Genomic DNA, 20,409 nt, shown 5'->3' on the forward strand with positions numbered 1-20,409 from the left:
CACATGATTGCATACATGTAGGGGGAGCCTATGCATGTTACATGTCTTTCCAAAGCTTTACTTGTTATTCTCTATATCTTTATCTAAATCTTTGATGTATGTTGTCATCAATTACCAAAAAGGGGGAGATTGAAAGCACAAGTGCTCCCTGGGTGGTTTTGGTAATTAATGTCAACATATCTCTTGTTGGACTAACACTTTTACCTAGTATGTTTCAGATAAGTTCAACAATGGAGTGGCATGGACTAGAGGATGTGGAACCCCTTCAAGATGCTAAGGACAAAGGATTGGCTCAAGCTTCAAGATCAAGACTCTACATTTTATATTTTAGTGATCCAAGATCACATTGAGTCTATAGGAAAAGCCAATACTATCAAGGAGGGATGAGGTGTTGCTTAATGGCTTGCTTGCTCAAAGTGCTTAGTGATATGCTCCAAAACCCTCAACTACCTTCCCACATCCACATATGACCTAAACCAAAAGTCAAACTCGGCCCCACCGATTCTTTCTATCCGGAGCCACCGAGTTCAGTTAACATAGCCACTACCAGAAACCCTAATCAGTTCGATCTCACTGATGGGATCTCGGTCTCACTGAGATGGGCTTGCAAACTCTCTGTTACCTGTTGCAATATTTTCGGTCCCACCGAGATATGCAATCGGCCCCACCGAGTTTGCTTGGCCAACTCTCTGTTTCTCTTATTACCCAAATCGGTCCCACCGAGTTTGAGTAATCGGTCAAACCGAGTTTTGGTTTTACCCTAACCCTAGCACATCAGTTCCACCGAGTTGAACTAGTCAGTCCCACCGAAAACCCTAATGGTCACTAGGTTTACTAAATCGGTCCGACCGAGTTTTTCCCCTCGGTCTCACCGAGATTGGTAAATTGAGTGTAAGAGTTAGATTTTGTGTGGAGGCTATATATACCCCTCCACCCACTCTTCATTCATGGAGAGAGCCATCAGAACATACCTACACTTCCAATACACATTTTCTGAGAGAGAACCACCTACACTTGTGTTGAGGTCAAGATATTCCATTCCAACCATATGAATCTTGATCTCTAGCCTTCCCAAGTTGCTTTCCACTCAAATCTTCTTTCCACCAAATCCAAATCCTGCGAGAGAGAGTTGAGTGTTGGGGAGACTATCATTTGAAGCACAAGAGCAAGGAGTTCATCATCAACACACCATTTGTTACTTCTTGGAGAGTGGTGTCTCCTAGATTGGCTAGGTGTCACTTGGGAGCCTCCAACAAGATTGTGGAGTTGAACCAAGGAGTTTGTAAGATCAAGGAGATCGCCTACTTCGTGAAGATCTACCGCTAGTGAGGCAAGTCCTTCGTGGGCGACGGCCGTGATGGAATAGACAAGGTTGCTTCTTCGTGGACCCTTCGTGGGTGGAGCCCTCCGTGGACTCGCGCAACCGTTACCCTCCGTGGGTTGAAGTCTCCATCAACGTGGATGTACGATAGCACCACCTATCGGAACCACGAAAAAAACCTCTGTGTCTCCAATTGCGTTTGAATACTCCAAACCCTTCTCTTTACATTCTCACAAGTTGCATGCTTTACTTTCCGCTGCTCATATACTCATTGCATGCTTGCTTGATATGTATTGTGTTTGTTAAACTTGTGCTTAAACTCCACTTAAACTTAAGAATATTAAAAACTGCAACTTTTGGCACTTAGTGTCTAATCACCCCCCCCCCTCTAGACACTTTTTCTCGATCCTTTCAAATGTACTGGCAAGTCACATCATAAGTGTAATGAACCTATTTGTACATGCAATTTGGCTGGTGGATAGCTCTAAGTTTAGTTTTTGCATAAAGCTAGTTTTTCCCTATTAGAAAAGTTATTATTCTACTACTACACATTTGCATAGGATGAGTTGGCAAACCCAACTCCATCTGTTCCCAGGTTTCATTTAAAACCCAACTGCTTAATTAAAGGCGGGGAGATCTCCCAGCATTTCCACTACTAGATGCTCAAGATGTACGTAACCAGGGACACGGCTAATCGATTAGGTTGACACTCTGTAGAGGTTGCACATTTTTCCCACAAGACTTGACCACCTCCGTGATTGGAAGATCGAGACATAGTCTTTTGAAAATGTTCCCCCTTAACCCACAGATAGGCCGGTACACCTACATCATTCTACATCTGCTAGCCCATCCCGGAAGGGGTCACACTAACTACTCAACTAAGACAGAGCCCATATTAGCTTGTGGCTACACACGTAAGCTTCTAGACATGAGAATATGATTGATCTCTTTGAGCCTGAGCGGATGGACCACTAGTGGTGCACCACCATGGATTTCCCATGTGTGCCCCATTGTACTTCGCCACCATTCCAACAAGTTTCCACCCAGGTAGTTCATTAATTATCTTAGGTCCTATTTACTACATTGTCACTCATACTTTACAATGATCACTCCCCAATCCATGTCTACCTAGCGAAGCAACATAATGTAAAACGATGGCGACAATGTTATAAGGTTCAGACCTACCTCAATGAACTACTGGGTGAAAAACATAGTCATACAACATCAATTACTACCATGCAGTCCTACCGCAAAGAACTAAGTGCAAAATAAAAACATAGGTAATGAAACATGATCAAGATGTAACTTGCCTTGGTACTGCGGGTTGAATTCTAAAGACTGGTAATACTCTACTTCACACTCCGGGCAATCTATCGCAAAGAAGATAAACAAACATAAACAAACATTTCAGAGAACCAAGAAGAACATGCAAAACAATAAGTCTCAGAAAAACCAAATGAACATACAACACACTAAGCTATCACAAAAATATTCTAAGTACAAAACAACATAGGCCTATGGTTCAAAAAGTGATGTGAACTATAGTGCATACTATGCATACTAGTAAAAATATTAATTGACAGATTCTCGTGTGTGAAAATTATTGTGACAAAGGTCCAGGTGATAGGGTTTGGCTACGGTGACAAAATGCAAAAAAGAATCAACTTAATCGGAGCTATGGTTTGGGAGATATGACCATTTGAAGTTTGAATTCAAATCTGAATAAATTCAAATTTGAATCTGACAAAATTTTGCAAAAACGATTCCACTAGATAGATCCAAACATGATGAAGAATTTGCCGCTGGTTTCATCGAGTTTGGATCTAAGGTTTAAAAGTTATGGCTAATCTAAGTCCGGGGACTAATCTGTGATAAAAGGGACTAAACAGTGAAGAAAAACTGTCTCAAACAGGTCCCTCGCACGTGTCAGATTCCTACCGGCCGAAAGGTGTTTGCCGCGTAGCTTATACAACGGACGTTCGGACTTTAAGCAAAACGATGGCGGCGGCTAACTTAAACAAAAACTGATCGGTTTTTAGAATAAAAGCCTGTGGTTAACCGCGTACCGGTTCAACCAAAAAAAGAACTAACCCAGTCTAATCTAGGTCATCGGTGATTGATCTAACAGGTGGGAGTGGGGCGGTGGCTTACAACGATGGTGGTGGTGGCCGACGATAATGAAGACAGCGGCGCGGCGTCGGTGACGAAGGGGGCGGCGGCTACGGTGGTCCTTGTCGACGAGGAAGAAGGCGGGGAGGTGCGGTGCGTCGAGGGCATCGCGAAGGTGGTGTCGGCATTCGGCGGCGGCGGCGGCGGGGCGAGGCGAAGACGGCGGGGCTCGGTGCTCTGGCGACTCCGGCATCCATGGTGCGGCAGCTCCGACGGGACCTAGGGGCAAAAATCGTGTCAAACGGATGCGCCTCGGCGAGCTAAGAAAAATTACAGAAAAACAAGGGTCGGAGTGGTCTACGGGCGACGAAATGCTCAGGCAAGTGGCACGGCTCCGGCGAGATGCGAACGAGCAGCGCGGCGGCTAGAAGCGGCGTGGGAAGAAGCGGGACGGTGAGGTTGGAAGAGGGGGTGCAGGGCCTTTTATAGGCGAGGGGAGAGGGCACGAGAGCTACGGATAGGCCTTATCTGCGAGGGAGCCAAGCGGCAGTTGCTTGAGCATGGTCGAGTTCATCCGAGCGAGGCAAGCGGGAGGTTGGGGGAGATGAGGTGGAGCGGGGCCCACCGGTCAGCGGCGGCGGCTCAAAGCGAGCGAGGGCGTGTGCGGGGCGGTCAACCGGCCTGGAGGGTCTTTGGGCGCTGGCCTTGGGCCAAATGGCCAGCTGGGCCGGTCGGGGCGCTCCTGGGCCGAACCCAGTTTCGGTCCAGGCTGCGGTGAGTGCGTGTGTTTTTTTTTGATAGAAAACAAAGGTGGCCCTAAATAAACTCAAACAAATTTATAAAAATACCACACAAATTCCTAAAATAACTATACAATATTTAGAGCGTAATGAACATTAATTTAAGCATGGAACATTTTGGAAAAAATTCCTAATGCAATTAATGCACTTTTTGCAAATAAAATAAATACCGATAAACTCCCAAAACTTCAAATAATATTCAAAATAAAATTTCCCACTCTTTTATAAGTTTGAGGAAGTCATCTTATCCCCTCTCATTTGTTTTTCTCGAGTGGAAAAATATTATTTGAATATTTCAAAAACTAAAAAATGCAAATAAATATGATATGCATTGAATGATTTTATTAACATCCAAATTCAATAAAAATTGGGATGTTACAGGCACGGTTGTAATGGCGGAGCGACTACCGACAACTGTTGGTGACGATGTGTTGTCGATGATGTTCCTCCCTCGTCGTTGTCGTTTCAGTGATAGCGTCATCGAATTCTTGACCGGCGATGGGTCTCCAGCACCGATGATGGTGTGGCGGGGGGGATTTCCATTCTATAGGTCATCGAGGCAGGGGGCAGCCGACGGTGAAGATAGGGATGGCGGCATCAGGTGGGGAGGCTATGAGCGAGCGAGAGGTAGGCGGCTTTTCGCTTAGACCGTCCACAGTTAAACTAAAAATGAGCAGTTGCGGGAGTTTTGGGGAGGGGGTCATATTTAGGGAATAGATCATATAAGGGGTTTGGTAGCTAGCCCTTGATCCCTAAATGAAATGTTTCATCTGTATTTGTGGGGAGGCAAGGGGTGGCAAGCAGTCCTCCTCCACGCGAGCCATGGACGAATGATGACATGGCAGAGTAAGCGAGATCTAGGGCAAGAGGTTGGGCGGGGAAGGTGAGTATTGCGGCGAACATCGGAGTAGGGAAATAGTTATAGGTGGGCGGTGTCTCGAGGGGCATCATGGGACAAGGAATGATCGATCGCTAGGGTTAAATGCTAGCCCGCTGTGGCGTGTCAATGGGAGAATGTTAAATGTTGTGCCACTGTCGAGCACTACACAGTGTCATCCTCTCTCGTCCCATCAACCCTAGGCCACACAAAGGAGCCTACGGTCAAACGCGTATGGTCGTCGGTGTTGTTGACTCGATAAGTTGTTGGTCCCATCGAGGAGGAAACGGTTAAAATGAAGTGACAGTTAGATGGTAACTTATGGATACGACGCCCAGGGGCATGCAGCTAATTTCTTTGCACACGCTAGTGGCACACACTACTGCAGGATGGTCCAAACGCGACACTACAATCAGAGACCCTTTGATGAAACTGTGTGCTACTGCAGGATGGTCCAAACTGCAGGATGGTCGATGTTCCCGCTGCTAGTGTTCTGCCTCAGTTTGCCTCTAAGTTTCTGGGCCTCCCTACTGTATTTGAGATATGGACCCGTCTCCATCAGCGCTATCAGCCCTCTGGTGATTCCTTATACTTGTCTTTGGTTTGCCATGAGCATGCTCTTCAGCAGGGTGACTCCACTGTTGATGATTTCTATGCCTAGAGTTCTCTATCTGGCGTCCGCTTGATTCTCTCCACACTGCTGGTTGTTGTACTTATCAGTGTTGCTAGGCTGTGTGGGCTGATTTGGAGTTTGATCGTGTCTATGAGTTCTTGTCTCGACTTCGCAAGGAGTTTGAACCCTGCCACGCTCAGTTGTTTGCTCGTGGTCGTATTTACCTCATGGAGGCACTTTCTGAGATTCGTGCTTAGGAGACTCACTTACATGGTGCTGGTTTACTTGAGTTTCCCTCTGTGCTTGCTGCTCGAGCTCCTGCTATGGCGCCTGCTGCACCGACTCCTTCCCGCTCTAGTGCTCCGCCGCTCTTGCCCACTCCCACTAGAGGTTGGGGTCACCCTCGCCCTCATTGCGGCTATTGCAATCAGGATGGTCATGTTGAGTCTCGGTGCTTCCAGAAGAAGCGACACATGTGTAAGGTGCAAAAATCATCTTCAGGGACTTCTACTTCGACATCTTCAGTCACCGTCTTGACTAAGTAGGATATTCTACGACTTAAGCGCTTGCTTGCCGCTTCGGGTTCTTCTTCGACGGGTACTGCAGGTTCTGTGACTGATGCTTCCCTCACTGAGAAACCACCCTCTACATAGTCAGGTACATCCCCATGGCTTCTGGACTCCGGAGCTTCTTTTCATATGTCTTCTCATTCTTCTAGTCCTCTCTTAGATCACTTGATTTTCCTGTTCATGTACTCGTTGCTGATGGTATTCCTCTTTTTGTTGCTAGTCATGGCAATCTTACCACTCCTTATTTTGTTCCTGATGTTGCTCATGTTCCTCGACTTACCATGAATCTGTTTTCTGCTGGTCAACTTGCTGGTTCTAGTTTCGCATCGTCCTTAACGTTGACTCTTGTTCTATTCAGGATCGTCACACGCACACTTTGGTTGGGGGTGGCCTTCGCCACCATGACTCTCAGGGTCTTTGGGAGTTAGACTGGCTTCATGTTCCTTCCGCTGCCACCAGTATCGCCAGTCCATTTGCTTTTGTCGCTTCAGCTACCGGCTCCTTCCAGCAGTGGCATCATCGACTTGGTCTTCTTTGTGGTTCTTGTTTGTCGTCTTTAGTTCATTGAGGTCTTCTAGGGTCTGTCTTAGGAGACGTCTCTTTAGAGTGTCAGGGTTGTAGGCTTGGCATACATATTCAGTTACCTTATCCTACTAGTGAGTCAGTGTCTCGGCGTCCTTTTGATTTAATTCATTCTGATGTATGGGGTCAGCTCCCTTCGCTTTGAAAGGTGGTCATTGATACTATATATTATTTTCATACATGATTTCTCTCGTTACACTTGGCTTTATTTTATGACTTCTTGCAGTGAGGTTCTCTCTATCTATAAGTGTTTTTCTGCCATGGTTCACACTCAGTTCTCTTTGCCTATTCGTGTGTTTCGTGCTGACTCCGGTGGCGAGTATATTTCCAAGATGTTGCGTGGTGTTCTTGCTGCGCAGGGGACTCTTCCTCATTTCTCTTGTCCTGGTGCTCATGCTCAGAATGGTGTGGCTGAGCAAAAGCGTCGTCACCTTCTTGAGACAGCTCATGCATTGATGATCGCCGCCTCTCTTCTGCCTCATTTTCGGGTTGAGACTGTCTCCACCTCCACCTATCTCATCAACCTTTAGTCGGCTACTGCTTTACAGGGTGGTCTTCCTTTCGAGAGTCTCTTTGATCGTTCTCCTGATAATTCGGTGCATCATTTGTTTGATTGTGTTTGCTATGCTCTTCTTGCCCCTCGTGAACGCACCAAACTGACTACTTAATCTGTTGAGTGTGTCTTTTTAGGGTATAGTGATGAGCATAAGGGGTATCGTTGTTGGGATCCTATTGGCCGTCGAATGCGTATTTCTCGGGATGTAACTTTTGATGAGTCCCGTCCCTTCTACCCGTGTTCATATTCCTTGACCTTTTTAGTGGAGGATATATCTTTCCTCACTTTTTCTAACACACCTATCACTCCTGCTGAGCCCTTGTCTGTCCATCCTACTACCCCTGCTTCTAGCGTCCATCCTCCGTCACCATCTCCCACAGTTTCCTCACCTCATATGTCACCGGATTCTGCCCCTTCATCCCCGGTGCCTTCTTCGTCTCCATCCCCTGAGTCTACCTCAGAGGTTCCTCCTAGTATTCTTCCATCTTTTCCTCGGTATTATACTCATCGTCTGCATGATGTGTCGTCCTCCTCTTCCCAGTGTACTTAGGCCAACTCCACCGCGTGACCCTATCCTGTCTGCCCCCGTCCGTTTGGGGTAAAACGGACAAACCAGACGGCCCAGCATGCGGGCACAAATGAACTTTTGTCCATTTTGTGTCCGCTTTCGACCCATCCATGGCCCAAGTTTGCGCCGGTTTTGGGGTGAAACGGACAGCACGCGGACAGGCGGGACGCGCGCGCTTGTCCTCCCCTGGCCCGCCTGTCGGTGGCACAAAGCAAAACCCCTCGCCCGCCCATTTGGCGCCATTCCCACCAAACCCTCGCACGTCCCTCCCGCCACCCCTCTCCCTCCCCCGTCCATGGCCGACACCCGGCCAAATTCCGGTGGCCTGGCCGTCGACCCACCTGTAAAGGTGAAGAAGAAGGCGGCCAAGGCGCCAAGGAAAGCCGCGGTCGGAGTGCATGCCGGAGGAGATCGCCAAGTTGGACGCCGAATCGGCGAAGAGGAGGGAACGGAGAGCGGTCGTCAAGGTCAATGCCACCGCGGCCAAGTTTGCCGCCCAGCGTGATGCGATGGAGGCCGCGTGGCACAAGGCCGCGGTCGACGAGAAGGAGGACATCGTCAACAAAGCGCACGCCCTCCTCATGCTTGGCATGGGCCGTCCGGTCGTTTTCCCTGCAGCGGCCGTCGGCCCGGCGAGCACAGGCTCGTCGGTCGCCCCACCTCCGCACTGCCAGTCGCCGACGTCGCGGACCACGCCCATGTTGCCCGGCTTTCCTCCGCTAAGGCACAACGGCTAGACCCATTTCTCGGGGTCGCCGGACGTCGGCTTGTTCGCGCCGTCCACACTGCACCCCGCGGCCGTCATCGACCTCAACGTCATGCCTGGGTCCAGCAGCGGCGGCCGCCGTCCGTCGAGATGCACAGAAAGCAAGCACGGGCACCATGTTGGCCCCCCGCATCTTGTTTGACGGAATGCCAACACCAACGGCATCGGTCGACGACCCCTTCTACAACCAGTACATGGAGGACGTGATCTTCGAGGGTGGGCAGGGCCGTGCCTACGACCCCGAGGAGACCCAAAGTCAGGATGGCCGCGCCCAGTACGTCCCCAATGAAGAGGCCGATGACCGTGCTGACTACGACCATGGTGACTCGTGGCATGAAGACGATGACATCTATGTCAAAGGTGATGATGATGAAGAAGAAAGCAAAGACATTGATATTAGTGGCGAGCCATTATTCATCGACGAGCTCACCCAAAGAGCGGAAGCACAAAAGAAGAGGAAGAGCATTCGCACGGGTTCATATACACATGATGAGGACAAGTTGATTTGCCAAGCTTGGATGGAGATTAGCCAAGATCCGAGGATCGGCACGCAACAAAAGGGCATTGTTTTTTTACGAGAGTCCACAAAACATTCCATGAAAGGAAGATGTTTGAGCCCTACCAAATTACAAGTAACCGTGGCATCGGCCCAATTCAAAAGAGGTGGTTGTTCATCCAACAAGAGTGCAACAAGTATTGCGCCGCATTTGAGAGCGTTGAAGCACGGCCCATGAGTGGTATCGGCGTTGGGGACATGGTATGCTCTCCTCTTCCTAGTCCTTTCCTTGCTACGGCCATGAGACTTCGGCCTTGTATATGTTTCCATGTTCACTTGTTGTTGATCATGTCATGTAGGCATTTCAATCTTTGGAGGCATTCAAGGCCCGGCATAATGACAAGCCATTCACTCTTACGCATTGTTGGACAATCATCAACAATTGCCCTAAGTTCAATGACCAATATCGTGAACTTCAACGGAAGAGAGGATTGAAGACGACCAAGTTCGCCGGAGGTGGAGATGGCGAGGCGTTGAAGAGGCCGAGGGGCAAGACCAACTCCAAGGTTGATAACATACGTGATGCCTCATCCATGCCATTGCATGACACTTTGCATGGCATGATGTCTCAAAAGGATGTGAGGGACGAGAAGAAGCGGCAAATCAAGGACGAGCAAATGAAGCGATACCTAGACCTTCAAAGGAAGAAGCTTGAGATGGAGGAGGCGGCCAAGAGGAGGAAGATCGACATGGAGGAGGCGGCTCGGCAGAGGCAGATCGACATGGAGGAGGCGACCCGGCAAAGGCAGCTCAACATCGAGGCCAACAATGTCAAGGCCAGGCAGAGGCAGCTCGACATCAAGGCCACGAATGCCGCCACCAAAGGGAAGGAGGTGGCCCTTGCGATCATGAGCGTGGACTTGTCGAAGATGAGCGACAAGAAGAGGGCATGGTTCGAGACCAAGCAGAAGGAGATGCTCGACGCCGAAGGCCTGAACTAGGTCGTCCCATCAGCCGTAGCCGTTCTTTTTGGAGGCTGGCATGGGTGCCACCCTCCCGCTGGGCCGCTGGTTGTGTGCCGGCGAGAAAAACATTCATTTTGGAGGCCGACTGTGTTGCCGGCCGCTGGCTGTGTTGCTGACGAGGACAACTATTCATTTTGGAGGCTGGCTGTGTTGCTGGTCGCTAGCTGATGCCGGCGATGGACGTGTAGGCCGCTGGCCTGATGAACTAGGGCTTCACATTTCAAACGTTTCTCTCTTTTTTAAATAGACGCGGACAAGATGGGGCAAACGGATGCGTCCGCGCGCTGGGCGCACAGCCACCGCATCCCAGGACACGCCCGGACACGACCCCATTGGCCTACCCAAACGGACAGAATCCGGACAAAACGGACGTCCGTTTGGGATCGCGCGGTGGAGTTAGCCTTATGGCTTGCGTGCTCGTACGCTTCCGCCTGTTGATCGCATTGGTTTCCCAACCGCTAGTGCTACTGTTCTTTAGCCGACTGTTATCGTGAAGTTGATGTTCATCTCGAATGGCAGTTTGCGATGGCAGAGGAGCTTGCCGCTCTTGAGCGCACCAGTACGTGGGATCTTGTTTCTCTTCCTCCTCGTGTTCGTCCCATCACATGTAAGTGGGTCTACAAGGTTAAGACTCGCTCCGATGGTTCTCTTGAGCGTTACAAAGCTCATCTTATGGCTCGCGGCTTTCAGCAGGAGCATGGCCGTGATTATGATGAGACTTTCGCTCTTGTGGCCCATATGACCACTATTTGTACACTTCTTATCGTGGCCTCTGTTCGCCATTGGCCTGTGTCTCAGCTTGATGTTAAGAATGCCTTTTCTTAATGGTGAGCTGTGTGAGGAGGTTTACATGCAGCTGCCACCTGGGTATTCTGTTCCTGATGGCATGGTCTGCCGTCTTCATCGCTCTCTCTATGGCCTTAAGCAAGCCCCTCGCGCCTGGTTTGAGTGTTTTGCCTCTGTGGTGACTGCCGCTGGTTTTTCAGCGAGTGCTTATGATCCAGTGTTATTTGTTCACCTTTCTGCTCATGGTCGGACTCTTCTTCTTCTCTATGTTGATGGCATGATCATCACTGGCGACGACCCTGAGTATACGGCCTTTTATGAAGGCTCGTCTTAGTGGGTAGTTTCTTATGTCTGAACTTGGCCCTCTTTGCTACTTTCTTGGGATCGAGGTCTCTTCTACCTCTGATGGCTTTTTTATTTCCCAAGAAAAGTATATCCAGGATTTTCTTGCTCGTGCTACTCTTACTGATGAGCGTACTGTTGAGACTCCCATGGAGCTCAATGTTCACCTCCGTGATACTGATGGTGACCCCTTGTCTGATCCGACACACTATCGTCATCTTGTTGGGAGTCTTGTCTATCTAGCTGTCACTCGTCCGAATATCTCTTATCATGTCCATATTCTGTGGCAGTTTGTCCCTGCTCCCACTTTGGTTCACTATAGTCACCTCCTTCATGTTCTCTGGTATCTTCGGGGCACGATATCTCACCGTCTATTCTTTCCTCGCTCCAATTCCTTACAGCTTCAGGCCTATTCGGATGCTACGTGGGCTAGTGATCCCTCCTATCGCGTTCACTTCCTGCTTATTGTGTTTTTCTTGGTGGTTCTCTCATTGCCTGGAAGACGAAGAAACAAACAGTGGTTTCCTGTTCGAGTGCAGAGGCTGAATTGCGAGCTATGGCTCTTTTGACGGCTAAGGTGACTTGGTTACGGTGGTTACTTAAGGACTTTGGTGTTTCTGTCACTACACCTACTTTGCTATTGTCTGACAGTACATATGCTATTAGCATTGCGCGCATCCCTTTGAAGCATGAGCTCACCAAGCATATTGGTGTTGATGCTTCCTATGTACGCGCTGGTGTGTAGGCTCTTCAGTATGTGCCTTCCGACTTGCAGTTGGCGGATTTCTTTACGAAGGCCCAGACTAGAGCGCGGCATGGCTTCTATCTCTCCAAACTCAGTATGATTCATCCACCATGAGTTTCAGGGGTGTTAGAGTTATATTATAGCATGTATATTTTTCCTGTTGTATGAGGGGTTTGCTGTATATTACCGCTTGAACATGTATATATATTGGCCTTTGGCCGTCATGGAGTACAAGTTGTATATTCCTAATACAGAAAATTCTCAAATTTTGCATTGACATGTTCAAAGTGACGAACTTAATGTGAAATTTCTTGCGCTGCAGTCAGAACCTCAGAAAAATATGAAGAAAAATGTACTTCAGTCCTTCCACACATTTGACTTTGACGTCTTCTTTATGCAGAAATAGCTGTGTTTCTGTGCGTTTAAGGTAGAGTGTCAGGGTGGTGTTAGACCAAGCTTAATTTGTGAAAGTAGAGACGGTGTGGAAAAACAAATCAGTCAAGAGATCACGCACTACACACAAAAAAGTCAAGAGATCCTTCCTCGTCAAGAAGCATTTTCCAGTGGGAGAGGCTTATCTTTTACCAGTACTGCCGCTCATGCTTAAATTCTACTACAGTCCTTTTGACTTCCACTGGTTCAGACATCTTTTTCATAGTATACTGTGTTGGTGTTGGACTGTTGGTGTTAGCTTGTCATTTTCCACTTCAAACAAAAAAGCCTCAACGTTTCTGCAAATTTACTTCCTTCATGTGAAATCATGTGAAATCCCGGTACAATTCATGCATTCCAAACAGACACTTTATAATTTGAATATCTTCATGTTCTCTCAAGAACAAAAGGGTTATCGCTTGGAGGTATCATAAACTGAACCCCAGAAAGAATATACTCTTGTATGCCAGTTTTCTCATGCCTCACCTCAGCAAAGAAAAGGCAAAAGACAAGCTGGCATCAACTTCCTATGCAACGGAACAACGGAACAAGCTGCGCTAAACGCAGTTGACTAGTACATGGAATCGTGCGTGACATAAGCATGAGGCTGGAATTAACGAAAGGTCCCTTTAGGTTAGTTGGCCACGCGTTGTCTAACTGAAATTCGGCACTTGACAGATAGCATAACAGAAAACAGCTCCTGGCTAATTCGTCCTTGAGTAATCATCGATGTAACCTGGAGGCTCATGGAAGTGCATCGAAAACCTGAGCTTCTAGATTTCATATCTACTCCTTCCGTTCCAAAATAGATGACCCAACTTTATACTAAAGTTAGTATAAAGTTGAGTTATCTATTTTGGAATGGAGGGAGTAGGTGGTAATGTAACAGAACATGTACGTTATCATTGAACTGTTTTTCTTTTCATGTCAGTTAGGTTAGGTGAACAGCTAATTCACTTAGAATTTTCTGTGACTTTTGTTTAATAAATGACATAGCTTTTGCCCACCATGAGGTATAAACCAAGTGGGATATATACTTGTTTTGATTGAGCATTGACTATGAAGGGATCCAACCAATAACATGGAGGGCCTCTTTGATTCAAAGGATTTTTATAGGATTTTTAAAGGATTAGTGTTCTTAGGAATTTTTTCTGCGTTGCTTGTTTGATTCGCAGGATTGAATCCCATAGGATTTTTTCCTATGGATTCATTTGTACTATATTTCATAGGAATTCTAGCATCCACTCCAACCTCTTGGAAGAAATCCTTTGTTTTTCCTGTGATACAATCAAACAACCTCAAATCCTATAGGAATCCAATGGCCATATCATTTCAATCCTACGTTTTTCCTATTCCTGTGTTTTTCCAATCCTGCGAATCAAAGAGGCCCGGAACCATGTTCTTGACAAAGGAAAATCAACAGCATTATCTTGTGGAGTGCAACAACGGGGCATCATACTCTTCTAATTTTCTAATTCAGTCATTCGATACTTCCCTCGCCAAAAAAAAGTCATTCGATGCTTAACATTACACTTCAGCTTCTAGTCAGACAAAGCTATACAGTATATCTGTGGATTACACTCCAGATGCATGCAGGTAACAGCACTATAGCAGCTAGGAGGCATCCAGGTTTCTGACTCTCTTTGGATCCAAAGCTATACAGTATATCTCGTCGAAATTCAGGGTCGATTATATACAGTAGTGCCTCATGGTGCTTTCTCTCCATTCAGTTTCACCGCAGCAGCTTCCGCCTGTATTTCAGAGGTAGTGCTAACATTACCCTCTTCTATGGGTCCTGTTCCTTTGATGCTTCCTACTTTCACATACTTGCTGGTGAACTTGTACTCCCAGTCCTGCAAGGCACTAAGCTCAAATGGACCGAGGCCAGATACATCACCTGTCAGATCTTGTGGCTCAAAGGACATCTTCGCCAATGCCCTACTGGCATCTTTACCAGCAAACAATGCATATGGTCCACCAGGCCCATAGAACATTCTGCAAGGCAACAAATCAAATCAGCAACACCCAAAAATGATGCAGATCAATGTGAAACGCCATGTGGTAGTACATATAGCAAGTTAGCAATTTCATCTTTGATGGCAAAAGGTTGAGTCAAAAACTTTGCATCGAGAGAATGAAGACTAATGTCTTGGAGAAGGGATATGCATTACCTTACTCTACACCAGAAGAGAAAAACAAATGATATTTTCATGCGATTTGAATTGGAGGGAGTTTCCAAAAGTACAGTCCATAAAGAAAAAATCAGCAAGGTTTATACACTATATATAACGAAGTTCTAACCTTGCTGATGCACTGCAAAAATATAGTCCAGGTAATTAGGTGTGCAATTCCTTGTTTGATAGTATCGGTTTATCATAGTTCTCACGAGCCTCAAGCCATCAACTCAAATGATAGTACTATTAAAGTTTGCTAACTTGTGATCGCATTTTACAGGTACGTATAAAGATAATAAATATATATATATGGAATAGTGATGAATAAGTGAACTTGAACATACAACATCTAATACACCATGTAGATTAGCTTTGAACAATTGAACCCACATCGGCTCCAAACATACCAACAGCGGAAATGCTCTATGCTAGGCATCAGAATTGAGGAGCTCCAGTAGTCTATTTGCAGCATGTACATTTTATATGCATATTTGAATGTCCGTCAAATATCTCATGAACAACTGGTCTAATAGCTACTAACACCGAAATCATTTTCACCTTTCTTTGCTAGACACTTAGGTTTGCCAAAGAAAGTCACGAGTTCCCATAGTCCAGAGCAAAATATCAACTCAGGTCAATGATTTTAATAATTCTCTTATTGCACAACAGCCTATGACTCTTCGAAATACCGCCTTTGAATTATTTCGCCAATTTCCTACAATTCTTATTTGGAATACTACAAGACCTAGCATAGAAGAACTATTCATTTGCTTCCAGGTTTAGGCTATCAGCGCTCCGAGACCAGGAAGAATGTTTTCACTTCAGAGAGCATTTTCTAGAGAACTTCGTTTGTACTAGTAACAAGTGATACCACTGATCAGTGATCACAACCGAGTTCTGAAGGAGTAATTGATTTGGTGGTCACAGCTGATAGTCTGAATTCAAAGGAACAGAGCCGAATTGGAGGTGTATATGAGACGGGGCTAAGGAAATCGACCTGCTCTGGGAGACATCGTAGATCTGCCCCTTGATGGCCATGAGAAGCGGCTTCTCGGGGTCAGACCCGTCGTACTGCCGCAGCTCATCCGCCGTGATCTCCCCCACCTGCACTGGCTCCGGAGCTGGTGGCAGCGCCTCATCAGCGACCTCCTGCCATCGTCGCGGCGGCGGAGGCGGCGGGGCGAGGAGGCCGGACGCCACCTTGTAGACCACCGCCACGGCAGCCACGGCGGCGAGCACGGTCCCCGGAGGCGCACTCCTCGCTGCCTGCCACAGCTCGGCCACTGCCACCCGCCAATCGGAGGGAAAGAAACACATCAGGCCGGAAGTCTGAAACGAGGATCGGATCCTCGCTAAAACTCGAAAACAGAGAACTCACTCTTCCCCGAGATCCCGAGTCCGCCTGGAGCAGCGCTACACCGCACAGCGCCGGAGACGCGCTTGCCGGGAAGCCGCGGCGACGCTGCCGCTCGCCGTCTGCTGACCGGCGCCGCGGCCGAGAGAAGGGTCGCCGCAGAGAGGGCTGAGCAAGCTGCCATACTTACGATCCGACGAAAGGTACTGCCTACTGACACAGTACAGGCACCCCTCCTTGACCTTGGACTGCTCTCTGCACAGTCAGCTGGTCAAATTAACACCTAATTTGCTTATACTCCCTCCATTTTTATTTAATCTGCATATTAGATTTAACTGAAGTCAAACTTTGCAAAAATTGATCAAGTTTAAAGAAAATAATGTAAACATTTACCATAACAAATCTATATGATATAAAAGTACATTCAATAATAAATCTAATGTTATTGTATATGTTAATGTTTTTGTCTCTAAACCTTGTCAAAGTTTAAAAAGCTTGACTTTGACCAAACCTAATACGAGGAATAGAGGGAGTAATAAAGAATATTATACTCCCTGTTCACATTCAGACAACGTCCCATGTCAGCTATCCAAAACGTCTTATAAATGGGTTTTTATCATTTACTAGTTGACCCGTTGCGCCGAATGGCACAGAGACCCGCTGAAAACATGTTGTCGATGAAAATAGTTTCATATTGCAAGAATCTTCAACTAAATCATGGTATCTTGTAAACATGTTTGGGAAAAGAGAAATTTTGCAAAATATGAATATGTTCAATTTGAAATAATGACCACTATGATGAGAGAGTAAAGTTGGCATGGTTGTATTTTTTCAGCAAGTTTGAAAACATGGTTATCATGATGAAAAATCTGGCCATGCATATATTTCTTGGAAAAAAAGAGGGGAAAAGATATGGAACCTAAGATTTTTCTTTTGCATAATAGATATGAATATGTTCAATTTAAAAAAATGGCCACTATGATGAAAGAATAAAGCTGGCTTGGCTGTATTTTTTTTAGCAAGTTTGAAAACATGGTTATCATGATGAAAAATCTGGCCATGCATATATTTATTGGAAAAAAGAGGGGAAAAGATATGAAACCTAAGTTTTTTTGCATAATAGATATGAATATGTTCGATTTGAAAAAATGGCCACTATGATGAGAGAGTAAAGCTAGCTTGGCTGTATTTTTTTAGAAAGTTTGAAAACATGGTTATCATGATGAAAAACCTGGGCATGCATATATTTCTTGGAAAAAAGGGGAAAAGATAAGAAACCTAAGAAAAAAAGATGCATTTGTTGTGCATATAGGGAGATATAGGGATCAACATGTATTAGAATAGCCCATATATTATTGGGCCCAGCCCATGTAGAGCAATGTGTGTGGCCTATGAGGAGGCGAATATGAAGCGGCAGGTGGCGGAGCCAACGAAGACAGTCTATCTCCTTCTTTTCTCTCTCGGTTTCTCAACTGGTGGTGACAGAGGCGTTTCGTCAGCCGCGACCGGTGCGATTTCTTGCCTCTCTTGATTTCGGAATGGTCTGCATGCATGGATTTACTTTCCATCTATCTCGATCTTGCATCTCTTCTCTTTTTTTGGCGATTCGCACCGCTTTTGGTTCGTTTTCTAGGCATTATAGATCTTGTGTTGTGATTCTTTCTGTTTTGGGATGAACTCATATGGAAGTAAATCGATGGTTATTTATAAGCTGCTATTGTTTTGATTGAGAATCGATGGTGCCGTAGGTCGGTGCGACGGTTAAGTATGAGGGGATCTCGAACTGAGCCTGTGGATGTCAGTTCTGATGGAAGCGCTGACAGTGGCTCTGACGAAAACTCGGACAGCAGCTCAGATGGATCTGGTTATAGCTCCTCTTATGAAGGAGCGTCCATGAGCTCCGATGGAGTGGTGTACATTAGCTCTGATGAAGGCGAGTACAGCAGTCCAGATGAGGGTGCCTACACCAGCTATGATGAAGACATGAGCAGCAGCTCTGATGAAGGCGCTCACACCATCCATGCTAAAGGTATTCACATGCGTTTCAGTGAGATATTTTCTAGTTTGTGGGCTTTTGATATGTATTGCAGTATAAAATCAAGTTCATTTAGATTGATTATGCCGAAAGTCAGTATGCATGTCTAATGGAAGGGAATGCCATTGTTAGGGGTAGAAGTAGAATGATGTTGGTCGTTCAGTGTTTCTGAATATCATGGTTGTTGTAATTTTGGATTGTTGCTGATTTGACTTAATATGTTTTGGTGGCTTTTAAGCTTTTATTCTTTACTATGTGTGGAAGTAACTAATTCAGTCTTAATTGAATCTTTCAATTGTTGATGGGAACACCATAGATCATATGTATTCAGCGGGCATCTGCGCCACATGTATTTTCTTTTCAAAAGGCAATGGATGATTCATTTTTTTACTCAAAGTTGGCTGATTGATTCATAAGAGAAAGAAGAAGGACACAGGTCCGGTCTATTTTTTGGACCCTCCACAACACTGTCCAATGCACACTGCATGAGCTTCGCAAATATTGAAACCAACACTAGAATTTAGAAAATTGTGAGATATAACCATGTCAGCTACTGCAATTTTTTGAACTTATATTTTGTTGGCTTGTTCAATGATGTAGGTGTGCATAGGCGCATGAAGGAGAAGAAGCCTTGGAAGGCATGCATGAACATCTGTGATTGCCCTAAAGAGTACACAGTTGGTAAGTGTTATTTTTTATGGTCTATTGTTTCCACTGGTTGGTGGTTGGATTAAATTAACCTATGTACTTTTGTTTTTAGGTTATAATCCAATTACTAATGCTAGATGCATGTATTCAAAGAGATTTAAGATGTCAATGTGTGCTTGGAAGCGTCTCAACCATTATGTTGAATCAGTTGAGCCTGCTATCGGCCACTATGTTTGTGAGCTGAATAAGACTTTTGCCAAGCTTGGGCAGAGAATGGTTTGAAATCTCAAAAAACATTTATATCTGCATTGGTTTATTAGTTTATCATGGCACATGACTATAGCCTTGGTGTTCTTTTGTAGTACTTTTCTGTTGTGTTTACGAAGAAGCATCTAGCGGATTTCATCGCTACTCCTGTTGATGGGGTAAAGATTCAGCTATCATCTGGACGTTGTGTAAGGCGTGTTCGCCTTATTAATGGTGTGGACAACAGGGCTACCATAACACGGAACTGGGGTAACTTTGCAGAGAAAGCAAAGCTGACAAAAGGGGATATCTGTGTTTTCTCCCTTCGAGTTCGCAAGGGGAAACCAGAATTCACCGTTCACAAGATCTAAAAGGTTTGTATATGCACTATGTTTTAATCTGTAGAAGGATTGTTGTTTTATTGCATCGTCTAAGAAAGCACGTGCATTTGCAGGTGGCTACAACGCAGCGTTTAAGGAGGAGTATGTTAAGGTGTTCTATAAGGGTATGTTTAGCTGTTGATGGGTTGTAGCTAGGTGTGTTCGGTTGCACAGGCAATATGCCTTTCTTTTGCTAGCAATGTCTTTGTCATGATGGTTATGTAATGCAATTATGATCGAAACCATGAACTATGTTTGAGCTATGGGCTCTTAGCTAGGTAAGTTTAGTTGTTGCATGGACTCTAGCTAGGTGTGTTGGGTTGCGCAGGCAGTATGTGTTTCTTTTGTTAGCAATCTCTCCGTTGTGATGGTTATGTAATGCAATGATGATTGAAAATATGAACTATGTGTGAGCTATGGGCTCTTTGTTAAGGTTCCAATCATGTTTGTTTTAAGGTATCAAGTATTTTGCGTTTGTTAACTGGAAAAGAAACTATAGTATCCAGCAAAATACTTTGTAGCAAAGGATAGCAAGCCTTGGTGGTTTCTTTTAGTTTGGTTGGAAAGGTGCCCTGGCTGATGTTGAAATTGCTGGTCACAGCCCATTGTTGTGGGCGAATAATATCCTCTTTGCACCTCTCTTCACGGCCAATGCGAGACCAGGCCGAAGTTATTTTCTTAACAGGAATGTAGTAGGCACAGACAACATAAACCCATACATTTCGAATAAAACGATCAGTAGTGCTCAAGTACATAGGTAGGCTAACTCTTGGTCTGAACGTGGTAAACAGAAAGCAAAAGTACAACTTGGTTCATTACTCCTTGCAGGTTACACAAAAGGTGGAAAATACATCACAACTTCCAAAGGTTTAGGCTAGGGCATTTTCCATCGCATCATTCTAAAACCCCCTTCTGATGCTTCTGACTTTCTTTTCTGACTTGATCACTCCACGCCTGATCCTTTCCGCCACCTTCTCGATGTTGA

The 20,409-nt window shown here is 45.9% G+C and overlaps 2 protein-coding genes across 2 annotated transcripts; one reads left to right on the top strand and one right to left on the bottom strand.

The window, feature by feature from the left end:
- Nucleotides 1-14,078: 14,078 nt before the first annotated feature.
- On the bottom strand, nucleotides 14,079-16,358 carry LOC123047756 (membrane steroid-binding protein 2). The gene is made up of 3 exons (XM_044471243.1): nucleotides 16,140-16,358; nucleotides 15,759-16,044; nucleotides 14,079-14,582 (listed from the first exon to the last, which is right to left on the bottom strand). Exons 1-3 carry the CDS (start codon nucleotides 16,297-16,299, stop codon nucleotides 14,294-14,296), a joined length of 735 nt encoding a protein of 244 aa, XP_044327178.1. The 5' UTR covers nucleotides 16,300-16,358; the 3' UTR covers nucleotides 14,079-14,293.
- Nucleotides 16,359-17,882: 1,524 nt separating this feature from the next.
- On the top strand, nucleotides 17,883-19,858 carry LOC123183132 (uncharacterized). The gene is made up of 5 exons (XM_044595895.1): nucleotides 17,883-18,144; nucleotides 18,751-18,831; nucleotides 18,911-19,074; nucleotides 19,161-19,418; nucleotides 19,499-19,858. Exons 1-4 carry the CDS (start codon nucleotides 17,883-17,885, stop codon nucleotides 19,413-19,415), a joined length of 762 nt encoding a protein of 253 aa, XP_044451830.1. The 3' UTR covers nucleotides 19,416-19,418; nucleotides 19,499-19,858.
- The last annotated feature ends 551 nt before the right edge of the window (nucleotides 19,859-20,409 follow it).

The sequence above is a fragment of the Triticum aestivum genome, chromosome 1A (assembly GCF_018294505.1).
Source record: "Triticum aestivum cultivar Chinese Spring chromosome 1A, IWGSC CS RefSeq v2.1, whole genome shotgun sequence".
NCBI lineage: Eukaryota > Viridiplantae > Streptophyta > Magnoliopsida > Poales > Poaceae > Triticum > Triticum aestivum.

Coding starts and splice junctions, on each gene's coding strand:
- LOC123047756 (XM_044471243.1), bottom strand. CDS start 16,299: ATGGCAGCTTGCTCAGCCCTCTCTGCGGCGACCCTTCTCTCGGCCGCG. Junction 16,045..16,139: donor ACTCGGGATCTCGGGGAAGA/GTGAGTTCTCTG, acceptor GGCGGGTGGCAG/TGGCCGAGCTGTGGCAGGCA. Junction 14,583..15,758: donor TACGATGTCTCCCAGAGCAG/GTCGATTTCCTT, acceptor GTTGCCTTGCAG/AATGTTCTATGGGCCTGGTG.
- LOC123183132 (XM_044595895.1), top strand. CDS start 17,883: ATGAGGGGATCTCGAACTGAGCCTGTGGATGTCAGTTCTGATGGAAGC. Junction 18,145..18,750: donor TCACACCATCCATGCTAAAG/GTATTCACATGC, acceptor TCAATGATGTAG/GTGTGCATAGGCGCATGAAG. Junction 18,832..18,910: donor CCCTAAAGAGTACACAGTTG/GTAAGTGTTATT, acceptor TTTTGTTTTTAG/GTTATAATCCAATTACTAAT.